Below are 27,403 nucleotides of genomic sequence, written 5' to 3' on the forward strand. Positions count from 1 at the left end.
GACGAGGAGCAGGTAATATTGGTTGCCCCGTATTGGCACAACCGCACCTGGTTCCCAGAACTAAAATCTCCTCGCGACAGCTCCTCCCTGGCCAATTCCTCTGAGGAAGGACCTGCTTTCTCAGGGACGGGGCACCCTTTGGCACGCTCGTCCCGATCTTTGGAACCTCCACGTGTGGCTCCTGGACGGGAGGAGGTAGGTTTGAGTACCCTACCACCAGCGGTGGTGGCTACCATCACTTCCGCTAGAGCATCGTCCACGAGACATGCCTATGCGTTGCAGTGGAACCTCTTCGTCAACTGGTGTTCTTCTAAACAGCAAGAACCCACGAAATGCCCGATCAGTGTCGTGCTTTCCTTCCTGCAAGAAGGGTTGGAGCGAAGGCTGTCTCCCTCCACCCTGAAAGTGTATGTTGCCGCTATTGCCGCACATCACGATGCAGTTGAAGGTAAGTCTCTGGGGAAGCACGACCTGATCATCAGGTTCCTGAGAGGAGCGAGGAGACTAAATCCTCCCCGCCCTCCTCTCGTTCCCTCTTGGGACCTCTCAGTGGTTTTAACTGCCCTGCAGAGTGCTCCCTTTGAGCCTCTGCAATCAGTGGAGCTTAAGTTCCTGTCAATGAAGACAGCGCTCCTGGTTGCATTGGCCTCCATCAAGAGGGTAGGGGACCTGCAGGCATTTTCGGTTGACGAAGCGTGCCTGGAATTCGGGCCGGCTAACTCTCACGTGATCCTGAGACCCCGGCCTGGATATGTGCCCAAGGTTCCCACCACACCCTTTAGAGACCAGGTGGTGAACCTGCAAGCGCTGCCCTTGGAGGAGGCAGACCCAGCCTTGGCATTGCTCTGTCCAGTACGCGCCCTTCGTGCTTACGTAGACAGAACGCAGTGTTTCAGGACCTCAGACCAGCTCTTTGTCTGTCATGGTGGGAAGCTGAAGGGAAAGGCTCTCTCCAAGCAAAGGTTGTCTCACTGGATAGTGGACGCCATTGCTTTGGCTTACCAGCAGCAAGGTCGACCGTGCCCCCTTGGTGTGACGGCCCACTCCACCCGGAGTGTGGCATCCTCTTGGGCTCTAGCGCATGGCGCCTCGCTAACAGACATCTGCAGAGCTGCAGGCTGGGCGACACCTAACACATTCGCGAGATTCTACAATCTCCGAGTTGAGCCAGTTTCTTCTCATGTACTCGCTTCAACTAGCCGGTGCTAGATTCTGCTCAGGTGTCTTCGCTTGCTCGCCATTCCTCTCCACGGACGGGATACGTGCGATATTTCCTCAGGTGAGCCTAATAAGCCCTGAGTCTCCTCCAGCACTGACGACGTCAACGCCAGAGTTATGCCACTGGCAGCTTTCGCGCTTGACTAGGTGCCTCCATGTGCATGGTTCCCCCTCCGGGCGACCCCCACATGTGTATTCCACTGTAAGCCTCTCTGAGCATGTGTCTTTCCCTTGGCAAGCCACCTTGCCACCCCTGGGGTTGAAATATTCCACCTGCGGCTGGACACCCCAGTGTTACTCCGTATGCAGCCCTTCGGGGTCATATGTGTATTCCAAGTCCCCCCCTTCGGGTTGGGCATGATTGCATATTTCCACTGAGATATGCTTCCCAGTGTACCTTGGTATTCCTGTGTTAAGTAGGAGTCCTTCGTCCGTGCCAGTCTCACGACAGGGAGCTCAGACTTACGCAGGGCACTGGAAGACAGTCGAGAGGTGGCGTGATTACACTGGGAACCCCATTCGTCGTCATCCGACGTAACTCGGAGTGACAACGAAAGGGAACGTCTCAGTTACGTATGTAACCCTCGTTCCCTGAGTAGGGAACGGAGACGTTACGTCTCCCTGCCACTTCCGCTGTACCGCTGGAACGCCTGAGTTCAGTCTCGGCTCCTCAGCGAAGACATAGTCTGCATGTTGCTCGCGCACTTCCTTATATACCCCCTGCGTGGGGCAGGAGTTACGCTATGCAAATTCCGCAGACCCATGGCATTTCATTGCCATTGGCTCGTGTTTTAATACTCGAAGATGATAGGATTTCTAAGCGAAACCCCATTCGTCGTCATCCGACGTAACGTCTCCGTTCCCTACTCAGGGAACGAGGGTTACATACGTAACCGAGACGTTTTTGCAGTCTCATTCTGGAGCAGAGGCACATTAATCTTGTAGCGAGAGAGAAAGATCAGACACACAATCATTTGCTATATTTAACAAATAATCCACAATACCCCTCACCCAATAATCAGACCATGATGTAGCTTTTAGGTACTGTCAAAATTCTCAGTTTCTTTAATAACTTTTTTAAGTCAGTTACATAAAACCGTAGATACCGAAAAGTATGTCTGATTACTCCTAACTAACTGCTGGTCATATTTGGTCATATTATAAGAATCTTTAATCACCATGGGCTGATTCTGAGAAATCCTGTGGAAGATGATGCTGAGCTAGAAGTCTTCTAAGGACCCCTAAGCTTGTGCCAGGCTCCATTCACCAAAGATCTTCTGACTCCCACTGGTTCTCGCTTATCAAGACCACATCAGCAAAGATCAACTGGAGCCTCAACAAATTGCATCAGGGCAGTTTTATTAAAATGGGTGAGACATGCAAGTATCAAACTTAGTCTCATTATTTGATACATTAAGTATCCTTCCTTACCCCTTTTAAAGAAGCTGATGGTTTTGCTCGGGGCTGTTGATCTGCTGAATTTCACTCTCTTCCCATTGCTTAACTATATGAATGTGTGTATGTTAGATTAATCCGAAGTGTTTAATTAATAAAGTCTTGTTCTTGTCACACCTAAAGTTGTTTGTGTTCATGCTTATTAACTAGAGTCTCTAATCATGCAGATTTTGACTACATGCTCTAGTACTGTATAGTAATAAAGTTATTTCCCATTCCCCCGGAAATTAACATTTCTTAGAATGAATGAATAATTCTGAGTGTTCCCCGGATGAACAGGTTAGTTGATTGTGGTAGTAATTATGCTATATCAAGTTAATTCTTACTGCTAATGTAAATATTTATGATTAATTATAACCAGTTATGATTAATTATTCATATTTCCTTTTGGGCTAATTTGCAGCCCTCATTGCGTTGAATGACAGTTTTTTTTTTTGTTAATTCAGTTTTTTTTTTTTTTATTATTTGATGCTAAATATTGATGATTTGCCTATTTTCTATAAATAGCTTTTGTTTAATGTTTGGATAGGTATTGCTAAAGGCAAAACAGTCTCGGAATGCTTTTCTATAAATGTTTTTCTGTATAGGCTCTAAAAGTCTACGCGAGCAATCAAAGTTTTTTATTTTATTAGGCTATTTCTGACTGGGCCTGAATATATATGTTATGAAAAGTTGTTCATATCATGTTCATCGGTTCAGTGAAATAAAATGAAACATTTTTGTTTATTTTCTGTTTCTTTTTTATTTTATTCAATGGAGGAGCATGTGGAAAAAATACCATATTATCAGAGGAGCGGGCAGAAGCAGTCAATGTACTGAAAAAGTCTAGGTACTTTTACCTGTGGGCTTTTGTAGGCAGGAGAGGGACAAAATGTGAATGTTGCAGGTGAAAGCGAGAGAAGATAACATATATATTTTTGCGGGAGCAGGACAGAATCTTGAGGTAGTGAGATGGAAAAATCTGTCCCGTGCAGGTCTCTAACCAAGGGTGTAACAGATCCCTGGGCAGAGCATCCGCCACTTACAGAATCTTCTCTTGAATCCAGCTGGTCACTTAGCCGTAAGGATGTGACAAACAAGCACATGAGGGCCTTTCAGAGCTGGTAAAAATTTGACATGACTGACCTGTCCAATTTCTACACTTCTTCCAAGATATAATAAATAGAATATATAATAGGGGTGTAACAGTACATGTATTCATTCCAAACCGTAAGGTACGGATGTCACGGTTCGGTGCATGCACTTGCACGACGAATACATTAAGTCACAGGCGATCCACACTTCAGTCCAGAATGGGGCGCGTGCACCATTGCAACGCTGTTTGCTACCAGTAAAAAGAAACAATCGATCAGTATGTTTGTTTACATCTCTCAACTGTGGAAAGATATCAATAAAACAGTTTGAAAATAATATCTAACATAGCATTACATTGACCTCAGGCATTTAGTGTCGACAGCATGTTAGTTCGCTAGAGAAATTAACTCTAGAGAGAAGCATTTTGTATGTGCAATATATTAGCCTATTCATTATTTACTTAACCTGTTATTAACGTCTTGATTATTTAATGTACGTTTAAATACATTTGCCATGAAAACGTACCAAACCGAGGTACGACCCAACCATCATGTTTGTGTACTGTTACACCCCTAATATATAATAGTTTGCTGTCTATGTCCTCTTCTATCCTTTCAGAAGACTTTCTCACTCCTGGCCCGTCACTCCTGGCACCTTCACTAAATTTGACCCTCCCATACATATCTCCCATATCTCGGAGCTAATCAAGACATCAAACACATCTTCCAGCCATCTTGACCAGGCCCCAGCTGCCTTACTTAAAAAGTGTGCTTCTGACATGGCTAATTATAGTCCAATTCTTCTCTTGAAGCTACTCGAGAAAGTGTTCGCTGCTCAGCTTCACAGTTATTTGTCATCACACGACCTTTACGAATGCTTCCAGTCAGGTTTTCACACTCTCCACAGTACTGAGACAGCACTACTCAGGTTAGTTAATAAGCTCTTCGTCATCAAATGTTAAGCTCAGATCTCGTTCTCAAATTTTTCTTAAGAGGTAAGAAAGCTCCTCAACCAGGATTAATACACTGATGCTTCATCATGACCCTTCCCATATGCCAAAATTGCCATACTGTGGACGTCTGCTGATTCAGGAAGCTGTGTATTAGAACCAAATGAAGTTCCTAAACGCAAGTTAGGGAGGAGTGAGCCCATCTAATCTTTCAATCAACCAACAGCCTGAGTATATAAGCAGCCGCTTACCTCTCTCTTGCATCAGCTGTTCCAGTATCCCTCCACCTCCCCAAACTCCACCTTCATCTCAGGTACCTTGGCCTTCAATTATCATATCCTACTTTTAGCCACTGGGGGGGTATATCAGAGCTCGAGTTGAAGCTGCTTCATCGAGCCCCTCTTCAGTGGACAGCAAGCCAAATAAGTTTAACCTAATATCTTAAAGATTTTATGGGCAAACAAACTCGTTAAATGTAGTACAACGTAAATGTCATAACTGTAAATAAAGGAAAAACTGAGATCTAGATATACCATACTGCTGTCGTATGTGTTCAAATGACTTCAGACTACCATTTTCATAAATAATAACACCCTTCTTAATCAATTCCTTCCATAGAAATGGGGTTTTATTAATACACAATTTAGGGTTCAACCATATGCTTGAACAAGCATTGAGGTAAGGGGCAAAGCTATGCAGACGGGAAATCTTTAACCATACTGCATTCAAGTGTGGAATAACAGGATGTTTTTTTCACCTCTCCATCCAGTTTACTAGACAGACTCTGCAATAGTGATATTGAAGGCAAGACAGATTGTTCAATCATTTACCAAGGGGGAGCTCGCTCAGGAGGAAGTGGCCAGTGAGCCTGGTGTCTAAGATTGAAAGCATAATAATAAAACAAAACATTAGGCAGGCCTTTCTCAACAGGTCCCTGTAGGTCCCTGTAGGTCCGAGGTCGCTTACCATTTCAAATAAAAACCTTACATATTCTGTCAAACTGTTAAAAATAGGAAAGCGGTAGGCTATTTGTATTGGGAGAGACTGTAATAAATAATTCAGTTTGGGCGTACAACTCATTTTAATTACATTGACTTTTCCAGCCATCGACATATAGAGTGGAACCCATCAATCCATATCACAGGAAATTGTTTTCATTAAGGGGTCAAAATTAGCTCTCACTAAATCATTCAAATTTGGGTGAAATAAAATGCCTAAATATATAATGCCTGACTTAGGCCACTGGAACGGGCCAGAGTGAAACGCTGAAGCACGGCAAAATGCAGTCAGTGCAAGAGCTTCTGATTTAGACCAATTCACCCTGAAAACTTAGGGTAAACCTGAAAACGTAAATTATTCCAAGGAGACAAGGTATGGACCTACCAGGGTCAGAAACAAATATTAAAATGTCATCTGCATAAAGCATAAGCTTATGTACTTCTCCCGCTACGATACCAGGAAAATCATCATCTTTTTTTATTAGAATATAATTGGAATTCAGAATTCTTAATAGAATTGACCTAAGCCATTGCAACTACAGCACAGGCCATTTTTGACCTCCTTCTAGGCTCATTGGAACCTGTGCACTGAAGAGCTGTGATCATAAACACTGTCATGAGCCCGGTGGGGCAGAGAGCAGTGGGAGCAGAGCGAGGCTGGTGGAGCGACGGTTAATGAGCTACACCTGTGAGGCACACTGGTCTCGAGTCCCACGGTGGAGTTCTGGAAGACGAGGAGGTTTAACTTACCGTCACATACACCCTGAACTCTTGGGTTGATTCTTCTTCTTGTTACGTCCCTAGATGTAAAGTTTTGTTGTTGTTGTTGTTGTTGTTGTTCTTTATTTGCATTCTTGGTGATGTGATGTGTTCTGTTCTCTCTCTCTCTCTCTCTTTGCATGCTGGGGGTTTGGGTTATGGGAGCAACAAACAGGTGAGAAGAGCAATTAGGGTTTTTCTTTTTTTTTCCTTTAAGTTTTATTTTGCTTTGTGTATAAATTGATTAACTTAATTTCGAGTATTACATACGGTTCGGTTTTCGGATGTTTTTGACTTCGTGGTGGAGGCCTGAGATGGAGGCTCACCCGAGTGGGGGTGTAGCCTCACTCTCGCTCCGCCATGGGGTCAGGTGTGTACCTGACGCAGATTCTAATGTGGAAGACGTGCTTGTCGCTGTTGGTGAACAGATTGGATACGGAAATATAATTTCAGCGTCAAGGATGAACAAAGCCGTGGTAGTTTTCCTTAAAGATGAAAGTTTGGTGCAGAGTAAACTAATTGAAACTGCCATTAGAGTAAATGGAGCGTTTACTGTTGTGTCACCGCTTGTGTCACAATCTGTTAGAGTCACGATTTCTAATGTGCCCCCCTTTATATTATACAGTGACATTGAAAAAGAATTGTTGAGGTTTGGAAAAATGGCCAGTGAAGTAAGTTCTCTTACGTGTTTTTGCGTTATGTTTTATTGCCTAGCTTGCCACACGAGCTAGTTTGCCAGCTGAACTCAGGTGTTGTGAGGTGTATTTATCACGTAGTCCTTCGTCTGGTTCCGATTTCTAATGGCGCGTGTACTGTGCTTATACAAACTTTAGCTGACTAACAGTGAACTTCCCGACAGTAACTTAACTTGAAATTGTGTTTTTTATGAGTCAATTAAACTTATTATTATCCTATTACCATCATCAGTAGTTCAGTAGACTATGCAGTATGCAGTAGCCTAATATTTGTATGAAATCGTGAAACATTACCTGGTCAATATCTTCGGAGTCTATCTGTGCCTGTTCCAACCACGACAGGTTTATTAACGACAGTGCAAGTATTCCACAGCAACTCTAGGGGGCGCTGTTTGACAAAAACACAATTTCTACATAGTGTGCCTTTAAGCTTTCCTTTCTGTGATTTGAGATATTAACCTTGTTTACTTTTTTTGTAATTACTTATTTTGGAAGCCGTAGGGAGGAGGTTGCCATTTTCATTGTGAATCTTTGTTTTCTCCTGTTTATTGGTTAGTCAGGGAGTAAGGGGAGGCTCTTGTATTTTATTTTGATAATTTTTTTGGATACATGTAATCCCTTTAGACATATTTATTTTTGCTCATTATTTTGGCCTGAACAACTTCTGAGGATCTTCACTTCCTGTTATTTACATTGCTTTGTGAATAAAGAGCCATTCTTTAACAGCGACACTGTCTCCCTGTAATGATTGTGTGTGAGCTGGGACACAGCCGGTAAAAATCATAGTCCCTTATTTTGCTTTATTCTTGTCACTGACATCTCCAACCGTAGACTGGGGAGGATGTGACACTTCTTCTTTTGTGTAATGACGATTTACATTCTGAGTGCATATCGCAACCTACTGGGCAGTTTTGCTTTTTTTTTTATCTTTCTTTAATCAGTTTTTTGTGAACAAGAATTATATTGTTTGTTTGATGCTAAATATATAAATTAAAAAAGAGAGATGGATTGACCTAAAAAACAGTCTGTGCTTTCGAAAATAATACGGCAGTACTCTCAGACAAAAAGGTACAAGAGCTGTCACTGGGGCAGTACCTTTTCACAAGGTACACTTCTGTACCTAAAGGGTGCATATTGGTACATATCAGTCATATTAGTACCTAAAAGGAACAAAAGTGTGTACCTTACCTTATGTTTTGTCATTAAATTTCCACATTTGTGATGTATTTTTATTTTATTATAGAAATAAATTATATAGAAAATGTCCCATTTTCATTCAAAAACCTTTTGAATGCACATCTAAGATGTGTGAGAAGAGAATTAAATAGCAAATAAATGAGAGTAAAATAAAATTGCTTTATGTAATGTTATTCAACCAACCTGAAAAAACAAAGTTTTACTGAAACATAACTGTCAGGTGATATAACCAACAAGGTTAAATTACTTAAGTTTGTTATAATCTTTTTTGTTTTACATTTATGCATTTGGCAGATGCTTTTATCCACAGCCACTTACATTTCAAGGTACACATTTACATTCTTATCAGTTCTTGCTTTCCCTGGGAATCGAACCCATGACCTTGGCATTGCAAGCGCCAACGCTCTACTGTTTGAGCTACAGTAAAGAAAATAGTGCAAATATTTTTTTTTTAATGCTAAATATATAAATAAATAAATAGAGATGGACTGACCTAAAAAACAGTCTGTGCTTTCAAAGATAATGCGGCAGTATAGGTTTATTTTTTGTTTAGCCATTTTACTTCCACATTTGTGTGATGTATCACATCTGCATTTTATTATAGACACACATTATATAGAAAATGTCCCATTTTCATTCAGAAACCTTTTACATGCACAAAAAATGCACTTAAAATTTAAGTTATGTATACGAGAGATCCTTTGAATTGCAGTGCTAACTCATCACGTTATATACACTCACCTGAAGTATTATTAGGAACACCATACTAATACTGTGTTTGACCCCCTTTCGCCAGAACTGCCTTAATTCTACGTGGCATTGATTCAACAAGGTGCTGAAAGCATTCTTTAGAAATGTTGGCCTATATTGATAGGATAGCATCTTGCAGTTGATGGAGATTTGTGGGATGCACATCCAGGGCACGAAGCTCCCGTTCCACCACATCCCAAAGATGCTCTATTGGGTTGAGATCTGGTGACTGTGGGGGCCATTTTAGTACAGTGAACTCATTGTCATGTTCAAGAAACCAATTTGAAATGATTCGAGCTTTGTGACATGGTGCATTATCCTGCTGGAAGTAGCCATCAGAGGATGGGTACATGGTGGTTATAAAGGGATGGACATGGTCAGAAACAATGCTCAGGTAGGCCGTGGCATTTAAACGATGCCCAATTGGCACTAAGGGGCCTAAAGTGTGCCAAGAAAACATCCCCCACACCATTACACCACCACCACCAGCCTGCACAGTGGTAACAAGGCATGATGGATCCATGTTCTCATTCTGTTTACGTCAAATTCTGACTCTACCATCTGAATGTCTCAACAGAAATCGAGACTCATCAGACCAGGCAACATTTTTCCAGTCTTCAACTGTCCAATTTTGGTGAGCTCGTGCAAATTGTAGCCTCTTTTTCCTATTTGTAGTGGAGATGAGTGGTACCCGGTGGGGTCTTCTGCTGTTGTAGCCCATCCGACTCAAGGTTGTGCGTGTTGTGGCTTCACAAATGCTTTGCTGCATACCTCGGTTGTAACGAGTGGTTATTTCAGTCAAAGTTGCTCTTCTATCAGCTTGAATCAGTCGGCCCATTCTCCTCTGACCTCTAGCATCAACAAGGCATTTTCGCCCACAGGACTGCCGCATACTGGATGTTTTTCCCTTTTCACACCATTCTTTGTAAACCCTAGAAATGGTTGTGCGTGAAAATCCCAGTAACTGAGCAGATTGTGAAATACTCAGACCGGCCCGTCTGGCACCAACAACCATGCCACGCTCAAAATTGCTTAAATCACCTTTCTTTCCCATTCTGACATTCAGTTTGGAGTTCAGGAGATTGTCTTGACCAGGACCACACCCCTAAATGCATTGAAGCAACTGCCATGTGATTGGTTGATTAGATAATTGCATTAATGAGAAATTGAACAGGTGTTCCTAATAATCCTGTAGGTGAGTGTATATATCCTACTGTATCAACTAACATGGACATTATGGTGTTTAAACAACAAAAACACATTCATTTCCACATATTTGACAATTGGAATAGATATACAATTCATGACATTGTTAACAAGTTTGTGAATATTTTGAATAAAAAGGGACAGACTAAATAAACGTGAAACATAGGCTATGTGACACGACGCTAAGGAAATTTGAACGTTCTAAAATAACGGACGCCTAAAAAAAACTCATGCTGGGGTCTATAATATACAGAGCCGCACAAAGACTATAGAATAACACTTTGTCCTATAGCCTAGAAACCCCCAGCCCACACAACCAAATTTGGTAATAATGATTCAAGGTTTTTCTTAAGAATAAAGTTACGGTTTTCAATTTCGATTTTGTACCCAGAAGACCGCTTGCACTATACAGACTTCAATACTACAAAGTACTACAAAATACTACATTCAGACTACAAAGACTTCTTCAGACAGAAAATGAAAATAAAGTTTGAATTTGTCATGCTTTGTTATGTAGTATTGTTTGTAAAAAATAAAGCGTATGTAAACATTTTAGCCGGTTATATATACGTATAAACATATATTCATGGTTACCTCTGATTATATACACTTTTCCCTGCAATGAAGCTGTTTCTCCCGGATACCCGGATGGAGAACATGAGGCGGGCCACATCAACATTTTCCACACCATGGTCACCACGAACCCTTGAGAAGTAAATGTGCCAGAATTTAAGACAGCAACTTTCAGCTAATATAAGAGGCCATTTAAACGAAGGACAATCAGAGTGGTATAGTTAAGAGTAAAATATGTAAATGTAACTACAAGATTGACCTTTGTGGTAAGCCACATCTCTCAACAGCTTCACTGAAGAAGGCAAGGGTAGTGGAGGCCTTGTTGTTATTGGCAACACCAAGATACATAATAATACAGAACAACTCATCATACACAAAATCAAACCTTTTAATTTATATATATATATATATATATATATATATATATATATATATATATATATATATATATATATATATATTAGGGGTTGTAACGGTTCACAAAATTCACGGTTCGGTTCGATACGATACACTTGTGTCACGGTGAGTAATAATGATTAATTATTAATGATAATTATTAATTATTAATGATTAATAAATAATTACTGAGTAATAATGGAGCTTGACTCTTCTTATGAGCATATAAAACAAAACAGCTCCTTGGACAAAATGAAATGTAATATTATAATAGTAGGCTAGTTAAACAAAGGTTTATTTTAGTTCAGAGTAACATTTGAGGGCAGCAATTGTATTCATAATGTCAAAATAAAACCGACGTAATGTTACTTAGAAACATTATAGCCCACTATTCCTGACAAACTTCCATACCTTGCAGTTAGTGTTACTACAGTAAATCCATGGTGAATGTTGCTGATCTGTGGATACCGGTCAGTTCATTCATTCATGGCATGATGTTTCTTCCTGGTTTCCACGTCAGCGCTGTTTGATCCGTTAATAACAGAGAAATGTGCATGTTTCTCACTAGATCTCGCAGCGATGTTATTACTTCAGTGGTGAATTCAAAAAGCATTTGAAATTCAAATGCTTTCTTTACTGGTCTGGATCTCTTAGCGCTGTGTGGTAGTGTTGCTTAATCAGGCTCGCGCATAGGGCTCGCGAGTCCCGCTTCACAGGTCAAAACTGATAAACGGTCCACACAAACACAATAAGAGTAGCTCCGTTTCGTTCCTTACATTGCATTTGCCAGTTGATGTTGTGGTCGCGCCAACCTCTATGAGCGCGCTTGCCACCCGCGACGCGCCTTCATTTGAAATAAAATTGAAATTTTGGTCGGCAGAAAAAATGGTCCAACGAACCGTTCGGTACGTAATGCGTACCGAAAACCGAACCGAAAGCCTCGTACCGAACGGTTCGATACGAATACGCGTATCGTTACACCCCTAATATATATATATATATATATATATATATATATATATATATATATATATATATATATATATATATATATATCATTTGAAAGCTTACAATCTCTAGTCTGATTTTCAAAACAAATTACAGAGCAGTAATTTATCAATTTGCAACAAGAATATTTTCATACTCATAGGGCATCTTTAGACCTTTATTTTGAAATCATGAAAGACTGGTTGAAACTTCAGTTTGTTTTCATGTCAAGAGTTTAAAAGATAACATTTATTACATTTTTGGAGAAAAACATGTCTGAAAATGTTTTAAATGTAAAGAAAAAATATATATATTCTCCATTTGTGATGCGGTGAGCTATAATGCACATATGTTATGCGTTTATTAGAGGTTAAGTTCAAATCAAATACTTCCAAACTGCCCATACTACTTCTGAATAGGATGTCTACTTCATAAATTGTATGAAAATTATGGAAAGCTAATTTTTTGAGATATCAACCTCAAATTTGTTCAGATATTTGGCTTTGATTTTCAGTTTTAGAGTCAAACATGTTTTGTAAAATATATATTTTATTATAAAAATTATATTTTTACATTGTATATTTTCATACATTTTTTATTTATTTTTCACTTTCATAATTTATTCCACTTCTACAATTAATCTTGAATTTCAACCATTTAAGTTTAGATAGGCTACTTTATTTGCATGTCTATGTGAAAAAGGGGGTGCAAGTTAAGAGGTTAAGTAATTGTTATGCTACTGTTAAGATATACTGCAAAAAAAAAAGACCTGCATCAAATAATTATCAGTACCTTCCTGGAGAAGTCATCAATTCCTCAGAATATCACCACCATATTGTACCTTAATAGAGAAAGTGAAAAAAGTGTAGAAACATCCATAACCTTACTTTTATATTGAACTAGCCCTGCAATAGATTTGTTTGAAAAACACAACCAACCTTATAAGTTTGTGGTTTGTGTCGATATGCATCAGTGATCTGGGGCCTGGGACAGAGTATGTCCTGCGTACCACACAGCGCAACTCTGACATTCTTGATACAATCCCTGCAGTGTCAACTCTGTGCATTGATACACGGACCCTCCACCACTGAACTCGATGTCCCCGAGCCTGCAGCAGTCCCAACATCATTCGATACCCGGCATGTGGGTTGCTGGAGTGAATGTCTGATACCAGAACGTCAAGTTCATCATCAGTTAAGTCACTGTACAGACCCCTCACAGATAATCCCCGATCACTCATACGTCTCTGCAGCGTCCACCTAGAAAGTAGAAACCCCTACAAAATTGGCAATGCACAGATAGGCCCATACTAAGAAGCTCAGCCACATATTCCTTGGATATTATAACTCTGGGGCGGCCACTATTTCCCCTCTCCAGGGAAACTTTTACACATGTTTCCTTGTCATTTTGCTCAGAGACTAGGTGATGTAACTCCGTAAGGGCATCACACACTGCTTGAGGGATCTGAAGCTGGCTTGACACTGCACTGAAGTACAACAAGCTCCTGTGAACATACCAAATAATCTAGGTCCAGAGGGGCACGATCAAGGCAACTTGATGTAGAGCCTGTCAAGTAAATGACTGAGTAGCATTTCCTAGAAAACAAAAACAGTTCAAACAAATCCTTCTAGCATCTCAACAATGTTGGCTGCCTAAATGATACATTTATGCCAATAAACAATTATCAAAACAAACATGACTAGACTATAATCATTTATAAGTTTTGCATAAGTCAAACCTGAAATAAAAATACTGGAATTATGTTATAGTCATGGCACAGAGAAACAATGATAAATATGAGCAAACATTATTGCACTCAGTCTAGCTTAGTTTTGTGAGGAAGCGCCTGTTTCTAAGTGGTTAAGCATCTGTTGCAGGTCAGCTGATCTGAGACACTGCAGGGCACATGGGAGTGAACCAACTATTCTTAAATGTTAAATGTAAATAGTGATTTTATATTTCATGGAACACCAATTTGCAGTAATTTTGGATTTAAAACATGCTTTAAATCGCATTGGCTTTATAAAATGTTAATGAACCTGCTCTGTGACTCACTGCAGCTTCCAATTATGCCTACTGGGCAAATAAAATACCTTTACTTTACTATGGTATTCCTATAAATGTTATCATCCACCAAAAACAAACCAAACCAAAAGAAAGAAAAACATTGTACACATTTGATATGATATGATACGGACCTGCGAAGACCCACCCTGTTCTGTTATTTCTCTAGAAGATAAAGCAGAAGAGAATATAAGGAATACATTGTTTAATATGAGAGTATCTTTAATTATGAGCAGAGCCGGACAGTAACGGAGTACATTTACTTGAGTACAGTACTCTTAAGTACAATTTTGAGGGATCTGTACTTTACTCGAGTATAATTTTTGGGGAGTACTCATGACTTTACTCAAGTAAATTTAAGAGGCAAATATTGTACTCTTTACTCCACTACATTTCTATCTATAACCGTGAGTACCCGTTACTTCTTCTAAAAAAAAAAAAAAAAAGGAAAAAAGAAAAATCTCGGAAACCCTCAATTTGTTGTTTCCCTCTCAAACGTGATTGGATTGTGCAGGCGCCACTGATTGGGACAGCCTATCAGCAATCACCTTCAGCTTTCCGCCAAAGTCTACTCCATGGTCAGATTTAGATAAGAGACGAAACCATGGACGAAACAATGGATGAAGACGCAGCAGGTCCATCCCAGGAATGTGCCAACCCGTGGCCCCACCTCGCCAGGCTATTTCAATTTTCTGAACAAGTTAATGATAGTTTTCGCTTCAAGTGTTTGCTGTGTTTACCAATGTAAGCACTGTGGCAGTAGTAATGCAATATTTAGAAAATGTACTCTCGTACTCTTGATACTCAAGTAGCCTACTTTTAAAAACAAGTACTTCAGTACTTTTACTTAAGTAGACATCTGACTGTAGTACTTTTACTTGTACTTGAGTAAAATTTAGCAAGGGGTATCTGTACTTTTACTCAAGTAATGAAGCTGTGTAGCCTACTGTGTCCGCATCTGATTATGAGACGATTGAATAGCAAACTTAACAGTACAGATATGCTAGATTAGTGTCAGTGTAACTCACATATTAAAACTACTTAAACAAATGTATAACGGTGAGTGATTGCAGGGGGAAGATAAGAAAAAAAGAAGAAAAAAAAACATACCTTTATTGGTCCTTCACATCGCCAGCTCGGGAAAATGGTCATGTTGTTTTTTCTCCCTTTCTCGGTCGCGCGCCGACGGCTCAAACGACCTCTTCTGGTTGACTCTGCTCTCTGAACAGGGCCTGCCGCTGCCTCACAGATGCTCAAATCACTTTTGCTCCACATTTCACGGAGTATATGGAATATGGTGCAAAAGTGAGAGCGCGCGGAACTTGTCATTTGAAGGCGAAAAAACTGCGTTTGAGACTGGTAGCAGATTCAAGCAGTTGTAGTGATTGGACTTGTGATTGTGTTAGAAAACTATCCAAGAAAAGTAATGCATTTGTGACCAGATATTCTACAAGTGTGCAACTCTCATTGTGGATTCGCATATTAATTTGCGGGTGTGCAAATTTTGTCCGTGACTTCACATTTTTGATACGGGTGTGTGAATCCGTGTGAATTGATTCGATGTTGAATTTTCAAAATTGATTCAATATTATTTTAACATTGAATTTTCAACATTGTTCCAATATTATTTTAGCATTGATTTTTCAACATTGATCCAATATTATTTAGCATTGAATTTTCAACCTCAACCAAAATGATGATTCTGATGGAATTTCAACATTTAATCAATGTCACCTTGCTATCTGGGTTGTCACTGAGTTTTTAATAATTTGTAATATCTTTGTGACTGTGAAGATGTTTAATCCAAAAGGAATCGATAAAACAAAACTCTAATAATTCTGTGGCCAAGACACAAACTGAAAAAATATATATATTCAAGCTCTACTACTATGATGTCACAGAGACATTCTATAGAACTCTTCTGAGCAAAAGTCCCCACAAAGGCAAGATCCTGAGGTGACTTTAATCAGAGTTTGAGGTGAGACGACTGAATACATTTACTGTCCTGAGAGAACATGGAGAACATAAGAGCCACAGCTTTTGATGTGTTTGATGAAGCACGTTTACTGGACGAACACACTGACATGATCATCAAGTCAAATGACAGAGAATTTCAAGTGCACAAGATCATCATGTGTGGCTGCAGCAGCTACTTTAGGTGAGAAGAAGCATTTGAACTGCAGTTGTGCGCAAATTACTAAGAAATAATTAATTATAATTATATACATAATTTCCACTGCTAACATCATACTGTTGAAACTGCCTAAGCTTTCCAAATATATAAATGCATGAAAATGAATGTTTATTGCCAGAACAAAGAATGTAACTACAGTATCTAGGAAAACCCTTTCTTGAAATTTAATTCTTCATTTTAATGGAATTGAAGAGCGGCACGGTGAAACTAATTGGATTCTTTACATGAGAAAATTTGGCTGAAATTAAAATGTAAATAACGAAAAGTTATTTTATTTATGCTCATTATTAATTATTTGTCAAATTTGTTCACAGGGCTCTTTTCTCCAACAACTGGAGCAGCCCAGCACAACATTTCTGTGAAATTCTAGGAATATCCAGAGACATCATGCGTCTTATTATCCAGTATGCATACACAAGATCTGTGCTCATTACTCAAGAGAATGTGATGGACCTCTTGGTGGCGGCTGACATGACCTTAGTCTCAGGTCTTGTAGACGCCTGCTGTCAGTTCCTGGAGTCACATTTATGCCCAGAGAACTGCATTGGCATCTGCAAGTTGACAGAGGACTTTTCCTCCTGCTCAAAGCTCCTCTGTAAAGCACAGCACTACATCCTGCAGCACTTTGAGGAGGTTCTGCACGTACCCGAGGAGTTCCTGGAGCTCTCCCTGGAACAGCTGGAGGAGATCATTGATGAGGATGAGCTGAATGTCAGACAGGAGGAGGTGGTTTTTGAAGCCGTCCTCCACTGGATTAATCATGCACCAGAAAACAGGAGGCAACACATTGCCGTGCTTCTGCCAAAGGTAAAACAGAGATTTTTGTCTTGGTTTTCATTACAAATATCTTAAAACTGTTAAATCAAGATACGTTTTCTGCTATTATTTTAATGTTAGTTAAATGTTAGAAATTTTGTTTGGTTTTGCCATTTATATATATATATTTTAATTTGTCTATAATTTAATATCAGTTTTTCAGTTTAATTTTTTGTTATTTTAGTATACATCAGACTAAATGAAAACGACAAAAGGTTTTTAATTTTATTTTAGGGTTTTAGTTTAACTACAATAATCCTGGCATGCGGAAAGAAAAATAAACTTAATTCAAAGGGCAAACAAGTTTATTTTTCTTCCCCTTCTGACAGATTTTTTCTTCTTCTTGTTTTAAGCAGTAACTCACTTAATTTTGATTAATATTTCATAAAACGACTGCTTAGTAACAGTCTTGAAAGTCTAAACTCTCCCTTGTGCTTCAGGTTCGATTGGGGTTGATGTCATCAGACTACTTCATCAATAATGTAAAGTACAATGCGTTAGTGATGGAGAATGAAGCCTGCATGCCTGTTATCATCAATGCAATGAAGACTTTGTTTGACCTCAACATGGATGAACCTAACAACTCAGAACTCATGCATCAACTGACACGTCCACGTCTGCCCTCATCGATCCTATTGGCCATCGGAGGATGGAGTGGCGGCACTAGTTACACCAATGAGATTGAGGCATACGATGCGAAGGCAGACTGCTGGGTCAGTGTGACTCAAGAGGATGAGCGTCCCAGAGCCTATCTTGGTACAGCAGTCCTGGATGAGTTTGTCTACTGTATTGGTGGTTATGATGACCCCATGGAGTGTTTCAACAGTGTGAGGAAATTCAATCTTATCAGTCAGACTTGGCATGAGGTGAGTAATGTTGTAGCTCAACATTTAACTTTAAATTTAGCTTCCTTCACAAAACAGTATTGTGGTACAGTGATTGTACCGGATTGTACTTTGACATGGACCATAGTGCTGAAAGATGTGCTGTACTCCACATTACTTCAAAGAATAGATACAAACCATGATACATTTTTGTTTGTGTTCCAGCAATTGTTGTAGCTTAATAATATAATATAATATAATATAATATAATATAATATAATATAATATAATATAATATAATATAATATAATATAATATAATACACCAGAGTTACCATCATGACTGTGTCAAAAAAATACCATTAAGAAAAATAATAATAGTAGTACCATTGTATTTATTTGCAACTGATAGGACAGAACCAATGAGATGGTGTATTGGTGTGTGTTCGCACGCTGATGTATTTGGTGTGTTGTAGGTGGCCCCCATGTATGAACGTCGAGGCTTTATTAGTGTTGCTGTTCTGGACGGGCTCATTTATGCCATTGGTGGTTTTAATGGACACCAATGGCTTAAAACAGCAGAGCGCTACGATCCAAACACCAATCAGTGGACAATGATGGCACCCATGAATGAAAAGAGGAGTTGTGCCAGCGCCACCTCACTGCAGGGCAGGGTAAGAGCACTTACCCATGATTCCACACTCTTCTACTGGAGACTCTTAATGCCTGTAAAGCATGAAGGAAAGGTGAAATGGGGATATGGCATGCATGGGAATAGTTTAAATATGAAAAGGAATATCATAAAATTTACTGAGTGTTTTAAACACTGCTTTTCTGATCAGTCTGTGATGATTGTGCACAAACATCATGCATGTTATGTTTGTGTTTGTCAGATTTATATCTGTGGTGGTTTTACTGGGACCGAGTATCTCTCCTCTGCTGAGAGCTTCAACCCTGAAACAAACCAGTGGACTCTCATCGCTCCCATGAGTAGCCGCCGTATTAGTTTAGGTGTGATCGCTTTTGCAGATCGAGTGTATGCTGTGAGTATTAAACACACATATCAGTTTTATAGTGCTATGATAACACAAATACAGAAATATGGAACAATCACAGTTTAAAGGTTGCACTTCTGTAAAAATGCATGCATGGATGTGCATATATAAATGCTCAGAATACATAAATAAAGAGTGTATTTATTTAAAGGTTGGTGGTCTTGATGGTGCCAGTCATTTGCGGAGTGCGGAGGTCTACAATCCGCTCACTAACATCTGGAGTGATGTTGCATCAATGTGCATCCCACGCAGCAGCTTTGGCATTGAGGTGAGATGTGGACATAATATCTGTATCTGGTGAAACTATGAAATAACATTACAATAATGATTTGATGATAATGAATATGCAAAAAAAAAAAAAAAAAGTTTGGTCCCATATTGACAATAAGTGGAAAGTTGCACCCTAAAATTGTTGAAGGCTTCAAAGATCAATGTGTGTGACTATAAAAACATCTACCTAATTCAAAGAGTCAGAAAATTCTACTATGTTTAATTGAAGTGTTGCATCTATAAGATTTATTGATGTCAAGTTAAAGAGTTTAGCTGTACATTATTCATTTTCCTTTTTCCTTTCCTCAAAATCCAGGTAGTTAAAGGTCAGTTGTTTGCTGTCGGAGGCTATAATGGATTAAGCACCAGCTCTAATGTGGAGCGCTACGATGAGAAGACAGATCAATGGTAACTTCCACAAACACTAAATCTCACAGATCATTTCACACTGCATTAGATATAAGTGTAAGTCTAATGCAGGCTATATTTCATTGCATTCACTGCATCCGTTTTCTATACAGGTTTGCTGCAAATGAAATGGCCATTTCCCGCAGTGCTCTGAGCTGTTGCGTAGCATCAGGATTGCCTAACATGGCACAATATGCTGCCGTACGAGACACCAGACACAAGACGAGTCTGACAGAGAATGTTCTCCCTCTCGCAGATCTGACTATCTGACTACAAATGGAGTGTTGTGTTTCCTGAATAAATGCATTCAAAAAAGAGGCTGTATTCTAAATGGTAAACTTTCTCTCAGGTGTAGTGTTGTTCATTAAAAAAATGAAACCTTGCAAGGGATCTCTACAGCTTTGTTATAAAGCTTTCGGCTGGTTACCAGTCTCCACGTTTTGAGAGCACTTTACACCAAATCCTTCATTCAGAACCCTTAATGCATCAGACTAGATGATTGCTCTCACTGTGTGTTTGCGGCTAATCGCTACACCTGTTTAGAATGTAAACATTCTTTATTCAAATGAAAATACTAAAATATGAAAATCACACACAAACCATCATCCATCTTATTTGTGTTAATTATTTCAAGTGTAGAAATGTTTCTTTGGTTCGTTCTTCACAGAGCACAGGGCAAGGAAATGTACAGGACGGTGTCATGCAAAGGGCAGGATTATGGTTATGTTGACTCACGTACAGTGATTGACAGCTGTAGAGATCAAATGAAACGAGTCATAAACTGATGCAAATTAGGAAGAGGAGAGACAGCACTCGCTCTGAACGCTCTTTCAACTCTTCAGATCGCATAATTCAGTGGGAAATAAATAAAAAGGTTATTCTGTATGACAAAAGATTTAGCAAACATGGCAATAAATCAACATTTCTCCAAATATGCACACTTTTGAACTAAGTGCCCTAACGGATGCTGTCTGCATGTATGTGAACACAAATAAACCGCAGTAGACATGAGTGAATTCATAAGAGTGTTGATATTCTATACAATAATCTGAGGCCATCTGCAATCTTTGCCTATAAAGGGGTTACATATCTATATCTAAAACACAAAACCACCACACAATAGCAGAGGACAGCACTCATTGGCTCATTCTGCTCTGTAAAAAATATTTTCAAGGGTTTTGCATTTGAAATAATATTTAAACTTTATAAAATCATTAAACTAACATTACAAATGACTGTCAGAATTTACCTCTTCAATTATTCATTTTATGCATCATATTTTGCAATATCACATTAGGATTGCAATGACACCTGAAAATTATATTTTAAACTGGAGGCCTGAAATAAGCATTTATTTAACTATCGTTTATTTCAAATATCTATATAAACAAAAAAGTGTGTGTGTGTAAGCATGTTTAACATGGAAAATGTGCCTTGCTTTAGTGGAGACAAACTGACACTTAAAACAGACACACTTAAATGAAAGCAAGCTAATGAGTTAATGCTGGTCTTTTTTTTTTCTTACTAATGTGTTTCTATAATTCATATTTAGAAATGATAAAATTACTATTATAAGATTTACAATCATATTTTATGAAAATCCATCACTTCATATCTATTTAAACATTAGTTTTGACAATTGTGCTACATTATGAGTAATGTGAAACCTGAAAATGGTGTTTTACAGAAGACATTTGCAGTAAACATTTTGTTACCCATCATAATATCTGTATATCTAAAACAAAATGTGTGCATGTGTGTGTAAGCATGCTTAGTCTATATTAAGTATTATTGATTAAGCCTTTCATTCTTTTGTGAATGTGTTTTAGCATATTCTCCATCATGGATATTTTATGGTGTCAGGCTGTTAGCCCTACATTTCGGGTTGGCCTAGACCTTAAAGGAACACGCTGACTTTTTGTGTCTTTAGCTTATTCACCGTATCCCCCAGAGTTAGATAAGTCCATACATAACCCTTTCATCCCCGTGCGTGCCGTAACTCTGTCTGACGCACCCATCGCTAGCCTAGCTTAGCACAAAGACTGGAGGTAAACGGCTCCAGCTAGCAAGCAGCTAACAAACTAAACGCCAACATTTTCCTATTTACATGTTGTGATTCGTATAGTCACAGCGTGTACAAATAATAGCCCGTGAGGCAGACCCCCAAATTTAAGAAAGGCAAATTTAAGAGGGCACCAATGTTGCTCTTTTTTATTCAACAGAGGGATGTCCCTGGACCACAAAAATGCATGATAGCAGTTCTTAGTGGGTAGCTTAAGGTACAAAAATCACCAATTTAATGTATGACCCTCCCAAAATTTGGCAAATTCCACGTAAGGTCAGTTATTTCTTTAATTCATTATTTTTGGTACCAAACCATTTATACTTGGTGATATCTAGGTTGGAATATTGTCAAAACAATAATATAGTTATTATGATTATTTTTCTGCATAAAACATAGTGGTGTACAGCTTTCACTCATTGTTTTAAACTGAAGACCAGTCTGAATATGCTTCCATGTAACAGGCAAGAATGGGTTTTGCAATGTTATATATTATACAATTATTGATTAATCTATCAAGTCAATTCATTGTATGCTAATTACCATGGATAACTAAACAACATGTGAAATGAATGCTAATTGCCCAAATTGTACATTTGGTGACTGTCCGTGTACTGGTGCTTGAGATATCTTTATAATAGATGCACACTATATGCAGAAACACACATAAGCAGACATTTACTATATTACACTCCTGAAGGCAGACAATAAACATCAAATTAATTTACTGCTTGCAGAAATATATATAAGGCTCAGGAAGAGAGATCTCCTCAAAAGAAACGGCCTAAAATTGAAAACAAGTGTTTAATACATTGCACTGAAGAGGACCCAGAGAAGAATTTAACAACACCAAAGGACTGGAATTCGTGGACAACATTGGTTAAGGCAGCAGAAATAAGACATCATAAAGACATATTAGATTTGGCTGAGAGTTGTTCTGAAGGAGAGGTTCCACAAATATGGTCTCACAGGAGGTGCCGGAGTCTCTTTACAATGAAAAGGGATTTGGAAACACTCAAAAGCAAGCCATTAGACACTACAACAGAAACAATGGCTAGAGAAGGTCCATACGAACTCAGAGCTCTAGTTCATTGGTGTATGAAAAAATCTGCATCTTTTGTGAGAAGTCAGACCAGGAACAAAAAGTAGAGAGCCGTTAATGCAGTCTGTGTCTTGGCAGTCTGATGCTGCAGTAAGAAATGCAGCTCTAGCCAACCAGGATAAAAGAATGATTGCAGTTACTAGCAGAGAGTTGATAGCAGCAGAAGCTCATTACCACAAGAGTTGTTACAGGAACTATACTAGAGTCCTTACATCTCGTGATGCCCCTTCAGAGAGGTCAGAAGTGTCTGAAGAAAACAGGTATAAAGCCACAGAAGCAGCTGCATTTGACGAGTTGTTTGAATACATACGGGAATAACTCATGGAACATCCCTGTGTTATGAAGATTACAATTGTCATATGCAGAATCAGAAGAGTATATGCACAAACGTGGTGTTGATACTCTGATGGAATCAACGATCAAGAACCTCAGAAGAAGACTAGAGGCAGAGTTTGGTGATTCCCTACATTTTTGCAAGTCTACAGTAACAATGGCAGGATACTGATGTATCCTGACACTTTGTCTATGGAGCATCTTGTTGTGGAGAACAGTGAAATAAGTGACAAGCTTAGTCAAGAAACAACCTATACAGACCGCATAGAGGAAACCGCTTTGATTCTACGCACGGCCATCAAGAAAGAGTGGCCGTCAGTATCGTGGCCACCTAATCCTTCAGAACTTGATCAGAAATCAGTAAAGCTGGCTGGTGAAATCAAAAAGTTTTTGGCTGTATTGCTGAGTGGTGACTCATTTGAAAAGGCTTCTGAAAAGGTACAAAGACTTGTCATGTCTTTTGGACAAGATATAACTTATGCAGTGACTCAAGGAAGAATAAGAATGCCCAAGCATATTTTGATTCCTTATGCTTAGCATATGCTTAGAACTGGCCATGGACCAATTCCATGGTATCTGGCTTCTTCTGATGGTCTCCTAAGAAAAACCAACAAAGCTGCATTAGCGTCTGTACTACAGAAGAATGTCGCCCCAGCTGAAACAATTCCACAGTTTTCAGCATCAATTGTTGATGGCATGGCTATCGTCCAGTTTCGCAACATTGCAGCAGGACATAGCATTACCCAATGGAGAAAGTTCCTTGCATCACCAAGTAACAAGAACAGTCTGGTGGAGTTCATCCGCAGCTACTGGAAAGATCCAGTACACAGAACCAAGCTTGAACATAGGACTGTTTATTACCTGTGGTGAAACCTGCTGGAAGCTATTCAAAGAGGAAACCACCTGTGTGGAAATGTTGGGAGATATACTGAACCATATTTGCACAAAATATTATTTTGTGTTAATAAAATGTCAAAATTGTGTTATATTTTCCTTAGTTTTTTTATATATTTTCTGTCCTAAAGAGCCTATATATGATTTTATTTTACTTTATTTCATTTCACAGTGATATTTCATCATAAAAGAGAAGATCTAAAGCAATAGATATGTCAATATAACACAGTTTATCAATGTTGAGATGTATTTAGCATAATTAGATTTTTTCAGCACGTTTAAATGTAAAATTTGTAATTTTCATACCTTAAGCTACCTACATGGCACTGCTATCATACATTTTTGTGGTCAGGGGGCATGCCTGTTTTGAAAAATAAACATTAGAATTGGTGCCCTTTTTGATATCAATTTTCTGCCCGCCTCACGGACTATAACACACATTCTCAGAAGGCGAAGCATTGCTACTTGGGCGGAGTGATTTGCTCGCAGCACCTGAGAAGAGAGGTCGCTCAGAGTGTTGCGCAAATCACTCCGCAGAAGTAGCAGTGCGTCGCCTTCTGAGAATATAGTTCCCAGTATGTATATGGTTAGAAGATGGCTGTGTCTCATGTGACCTTGGTATTTGTACCATTTGACTATAATTCTTTGTGTATACTACTTTGTTTATGACCCATTTCTTCATATTTCTGAAATTAATTACTTTATTTATTTTAATTATGTTAAGTGATATTTGTTATTTGCTGTGTGTAATGGACTAGTCCTTTGTGTATACAAGTTATCCATGTGTGTCATTGAGGAGATCATGTATTTTGTTTAGTTTGGTTTGCTTATTTCGTTTGCTCACTGTTAAGTTTGGTTCTGTTCAGTTGACCCTTTTTATGGACCCAGACCTGACTTTATTTCATTCCGTTTAAGTAATTTAATTGGTAACTTTGTTTGGCATTTAATAAATAATTTTCTTTGTTTGGAAATCCTGCATTCTTTGCCCTTGACTGCTTGGTCCCTCACACCCCCTGTGTTGAAAATCAAGTTTGTAATGTTGTTTATGTGTCTATGTGGTGTTTTTAATGTGCTTTAAGACAAACCATGTGCAAAGTCATAAGTCAACACTATTGCTGAGTGTTTTCTCCTTAAAACTGCAGTGAACCAAAGACAGTCTCAAAAACGTGGTTTGAAATCACTGGGGTTTCTGATGTCACAAACTACCTTGTAACCAATCAGATCAACGTGTGATAGTCAACGAGTGGATCTCTGAGCTGCTGTGAGTGAGTGGAGGCGGGGATCATTTGCATATTCATAGAACTGCGTATACTAAATGAGGCAACCTTTTATTCTCAACCCCGTAACGGACTAAATGGAATTGGTTTAAAAAGGATTTTACACAAAACTTGCAATAAAACAAACATCTACCTACATCTCATAACAATAACTACAAATGTAATATGTATGATAATTCTCACATTTTTATGGGGCTGAAGTTAAAAATAGACAAATTGTTTGTCTGTGGTCTCTTTATTTTTGTAAAATGTTTAAATGGTAAATGCCTTTTTTTGTGCCATTTTTAATCATCTTCCCTATTTTTTTTTTCCAAAAGAATAGTTGAGATTAGTGTGACGGGGTTGAAGAATGTAACCGCTTTGAAGGGAGACATTGCCTTCAATTTTATATTTTTTATTCTGTCCCTCTCTCATATTGTGCCTTTTTTTCTGGGTCAAAATATCTGCTTGCACAACAAAGTCTTTTTGCTGCTGATGTGGCTGCAATTTCTGACAGAGGATGCTTGTCAGTGTTTAAGTGGACACATTACATCAAATATTATATTTATAACAAAATTATGAGTTTTGGTAAGTAGCCTATATCTTTACTGAAACCATGACTATATTATATATATTTTTTTTTTATTATTATTAAAATTATTCATAAATGAAGTGGGGGGTGGAGTAGGGGAGTGGGTTAAGTGAGCAATTAGTTTGGTGAAATTAAAGGTAGGCCTAGTGTCTTTGACCAGCGTTTATCAAGATTGATGACAGCCGAACATAAGTTGACTATTAAAAAGAAAAGCTGAACATCAGTTCACAAATAAAATATATTTTTGAATTGTTACTGCCTTTATGTTTTGGAATAAATGTAAAAATGCTTAAAAGCACTAACTTGAGAGAGCTTGGTTTTATTAAATAAAACATGAATTACATTGTTAATGTAAAAATGCTAAATATTTATTTGTTTGTTTTTTCAATTTTAAGCATAGTAATGTTTAGTTAAGCAGTAACTGGGACATGATATAGCATATCTATATATATATATATATATATATATATATATATATATATATATATATATATAGAGAGAGAGAGAGAGAGAGAGAGAGAGAGAGAGAGAGAGAGAGAGAGTGGGGGAAGGTTGACCAACCCTAGGTTAAGGCAAGATGCGATTCCTCCTTAAAAACACCTACACATCCCAGCATTAATGCTTTAACATCACATCAAAACACTATCATTTGAACAGGCAAGCATAGGCTATGCATACTTTAACATGGAAGCCAGTTCGAATAATAAATAGCCTATTGCCTTACCCTTAATGCATTTTAATTTTAATTTCTGGATGGACCATTTCAGAACAGCACTGGAGCAGGGGCTGATCTTAGTTTAAGAGTCAAGAGCACAATTATGCTCAGCCTGGCTGAAACCTACCATCACAGCTCACGAACCGCTCTCGCGCGTCTTGCGTCATTGAAGTCTCTGATCTAGAGGAGGTGCGATTCTGTTCCCATCCGTCTCACTCATTCAACAAGCTGTACATTTCTGAGAGGCTCGGACAGTTTAATAGCAAAAAAAATCTACCCTATCACGGATCAGAAGAAATGGAGTTGCAGAAATTAAACCGAACCGCTGCGACCACACGGTAACGCGAGCGTCGATGAGGAGAGGACTGAAGAAGTAAGTTACATAAACACCGGAACACAGCCGGCGTTATACATCAGATGTGTTATTATGCGTGTGTATGTGTGTGTGTGTGTGTGAGAGAGAGGGGAAGAGAGAGGGTAGGCTACTCGTGAGGTTTGGATTTGGTATAGCCTAGTCCTTTATTTCAACTGAAGATAATAAACGAAATTATTAATATTACCC

At 38.8% G+C, this 27,403-nt stretch overlaps 2 protein-coding genes across 4 annotated transcripts in view; both read left to right on the forward strand.

Moving 5' to 3' along the window:
- Window positions 1–16,336: 16,336 nt before the first annotated feature.
- LOC311304774 (kelch-like protein 10) lies at window positions 16,337–20,157 on the forward strand (the record flags this gene model as incomplete). The annotated part of the gene is made up of 8 exons (XM_084432008.1): window positions 16,337–16,479; window positions 16,830–17,322; window positions 17,772–18,197; window positions 18,631–18,828; window positions 19,048–19,197; window positions 19,361–19,477; window positions 19,796–19,887; window positions 20,001–20,157. 8 exons carry the CDS (start codon window positions 16,337–16,339, stop codon window positions 20,155–20,157), a joined length of 1,776 nt encoding a protein of 591 aa, XP_084288134.1.
- Window positions 20,158–27,037: 6,880 nt separating this feature from the next.
- kcnk2b (potassium channel, subfamily K, member 2b) overlaps window positions 27,038–27,403 on the forward strand; it is a 41,554-nt gene continuing 41,188 nt past the window's right edge. For all 3 annotated transcript variants that reach the window (XR_014629993.1, XR_014629994.1, XM_084432967.1), the window contains exon 1: window positions 27,038–27,214. Coding sequence is in view for 1 of the 3 variants with exons in the window: in XM_084432967.1 (XP_084289093.1) it covers window position 27,214 (1 nt within the window). In the remaining 2 variants the exon portion in view is untranslated. The remainder of the gene's footprint in view (window positions 27,215–27,403) is intronic.

The sequence above is a fragment of the Rutilus rutilus genome (genome assembly GCF_951802725.1).
Source record: "Rutilus rutilus genome assembly, chromosome: 15".
Classification (NCBI taxonomy): Eukaryota; Metazoa; Chordata; class Actinopteri; order Cypriniformes; family Leuciscidae; genus Rutilus; species Rutilus rutilus.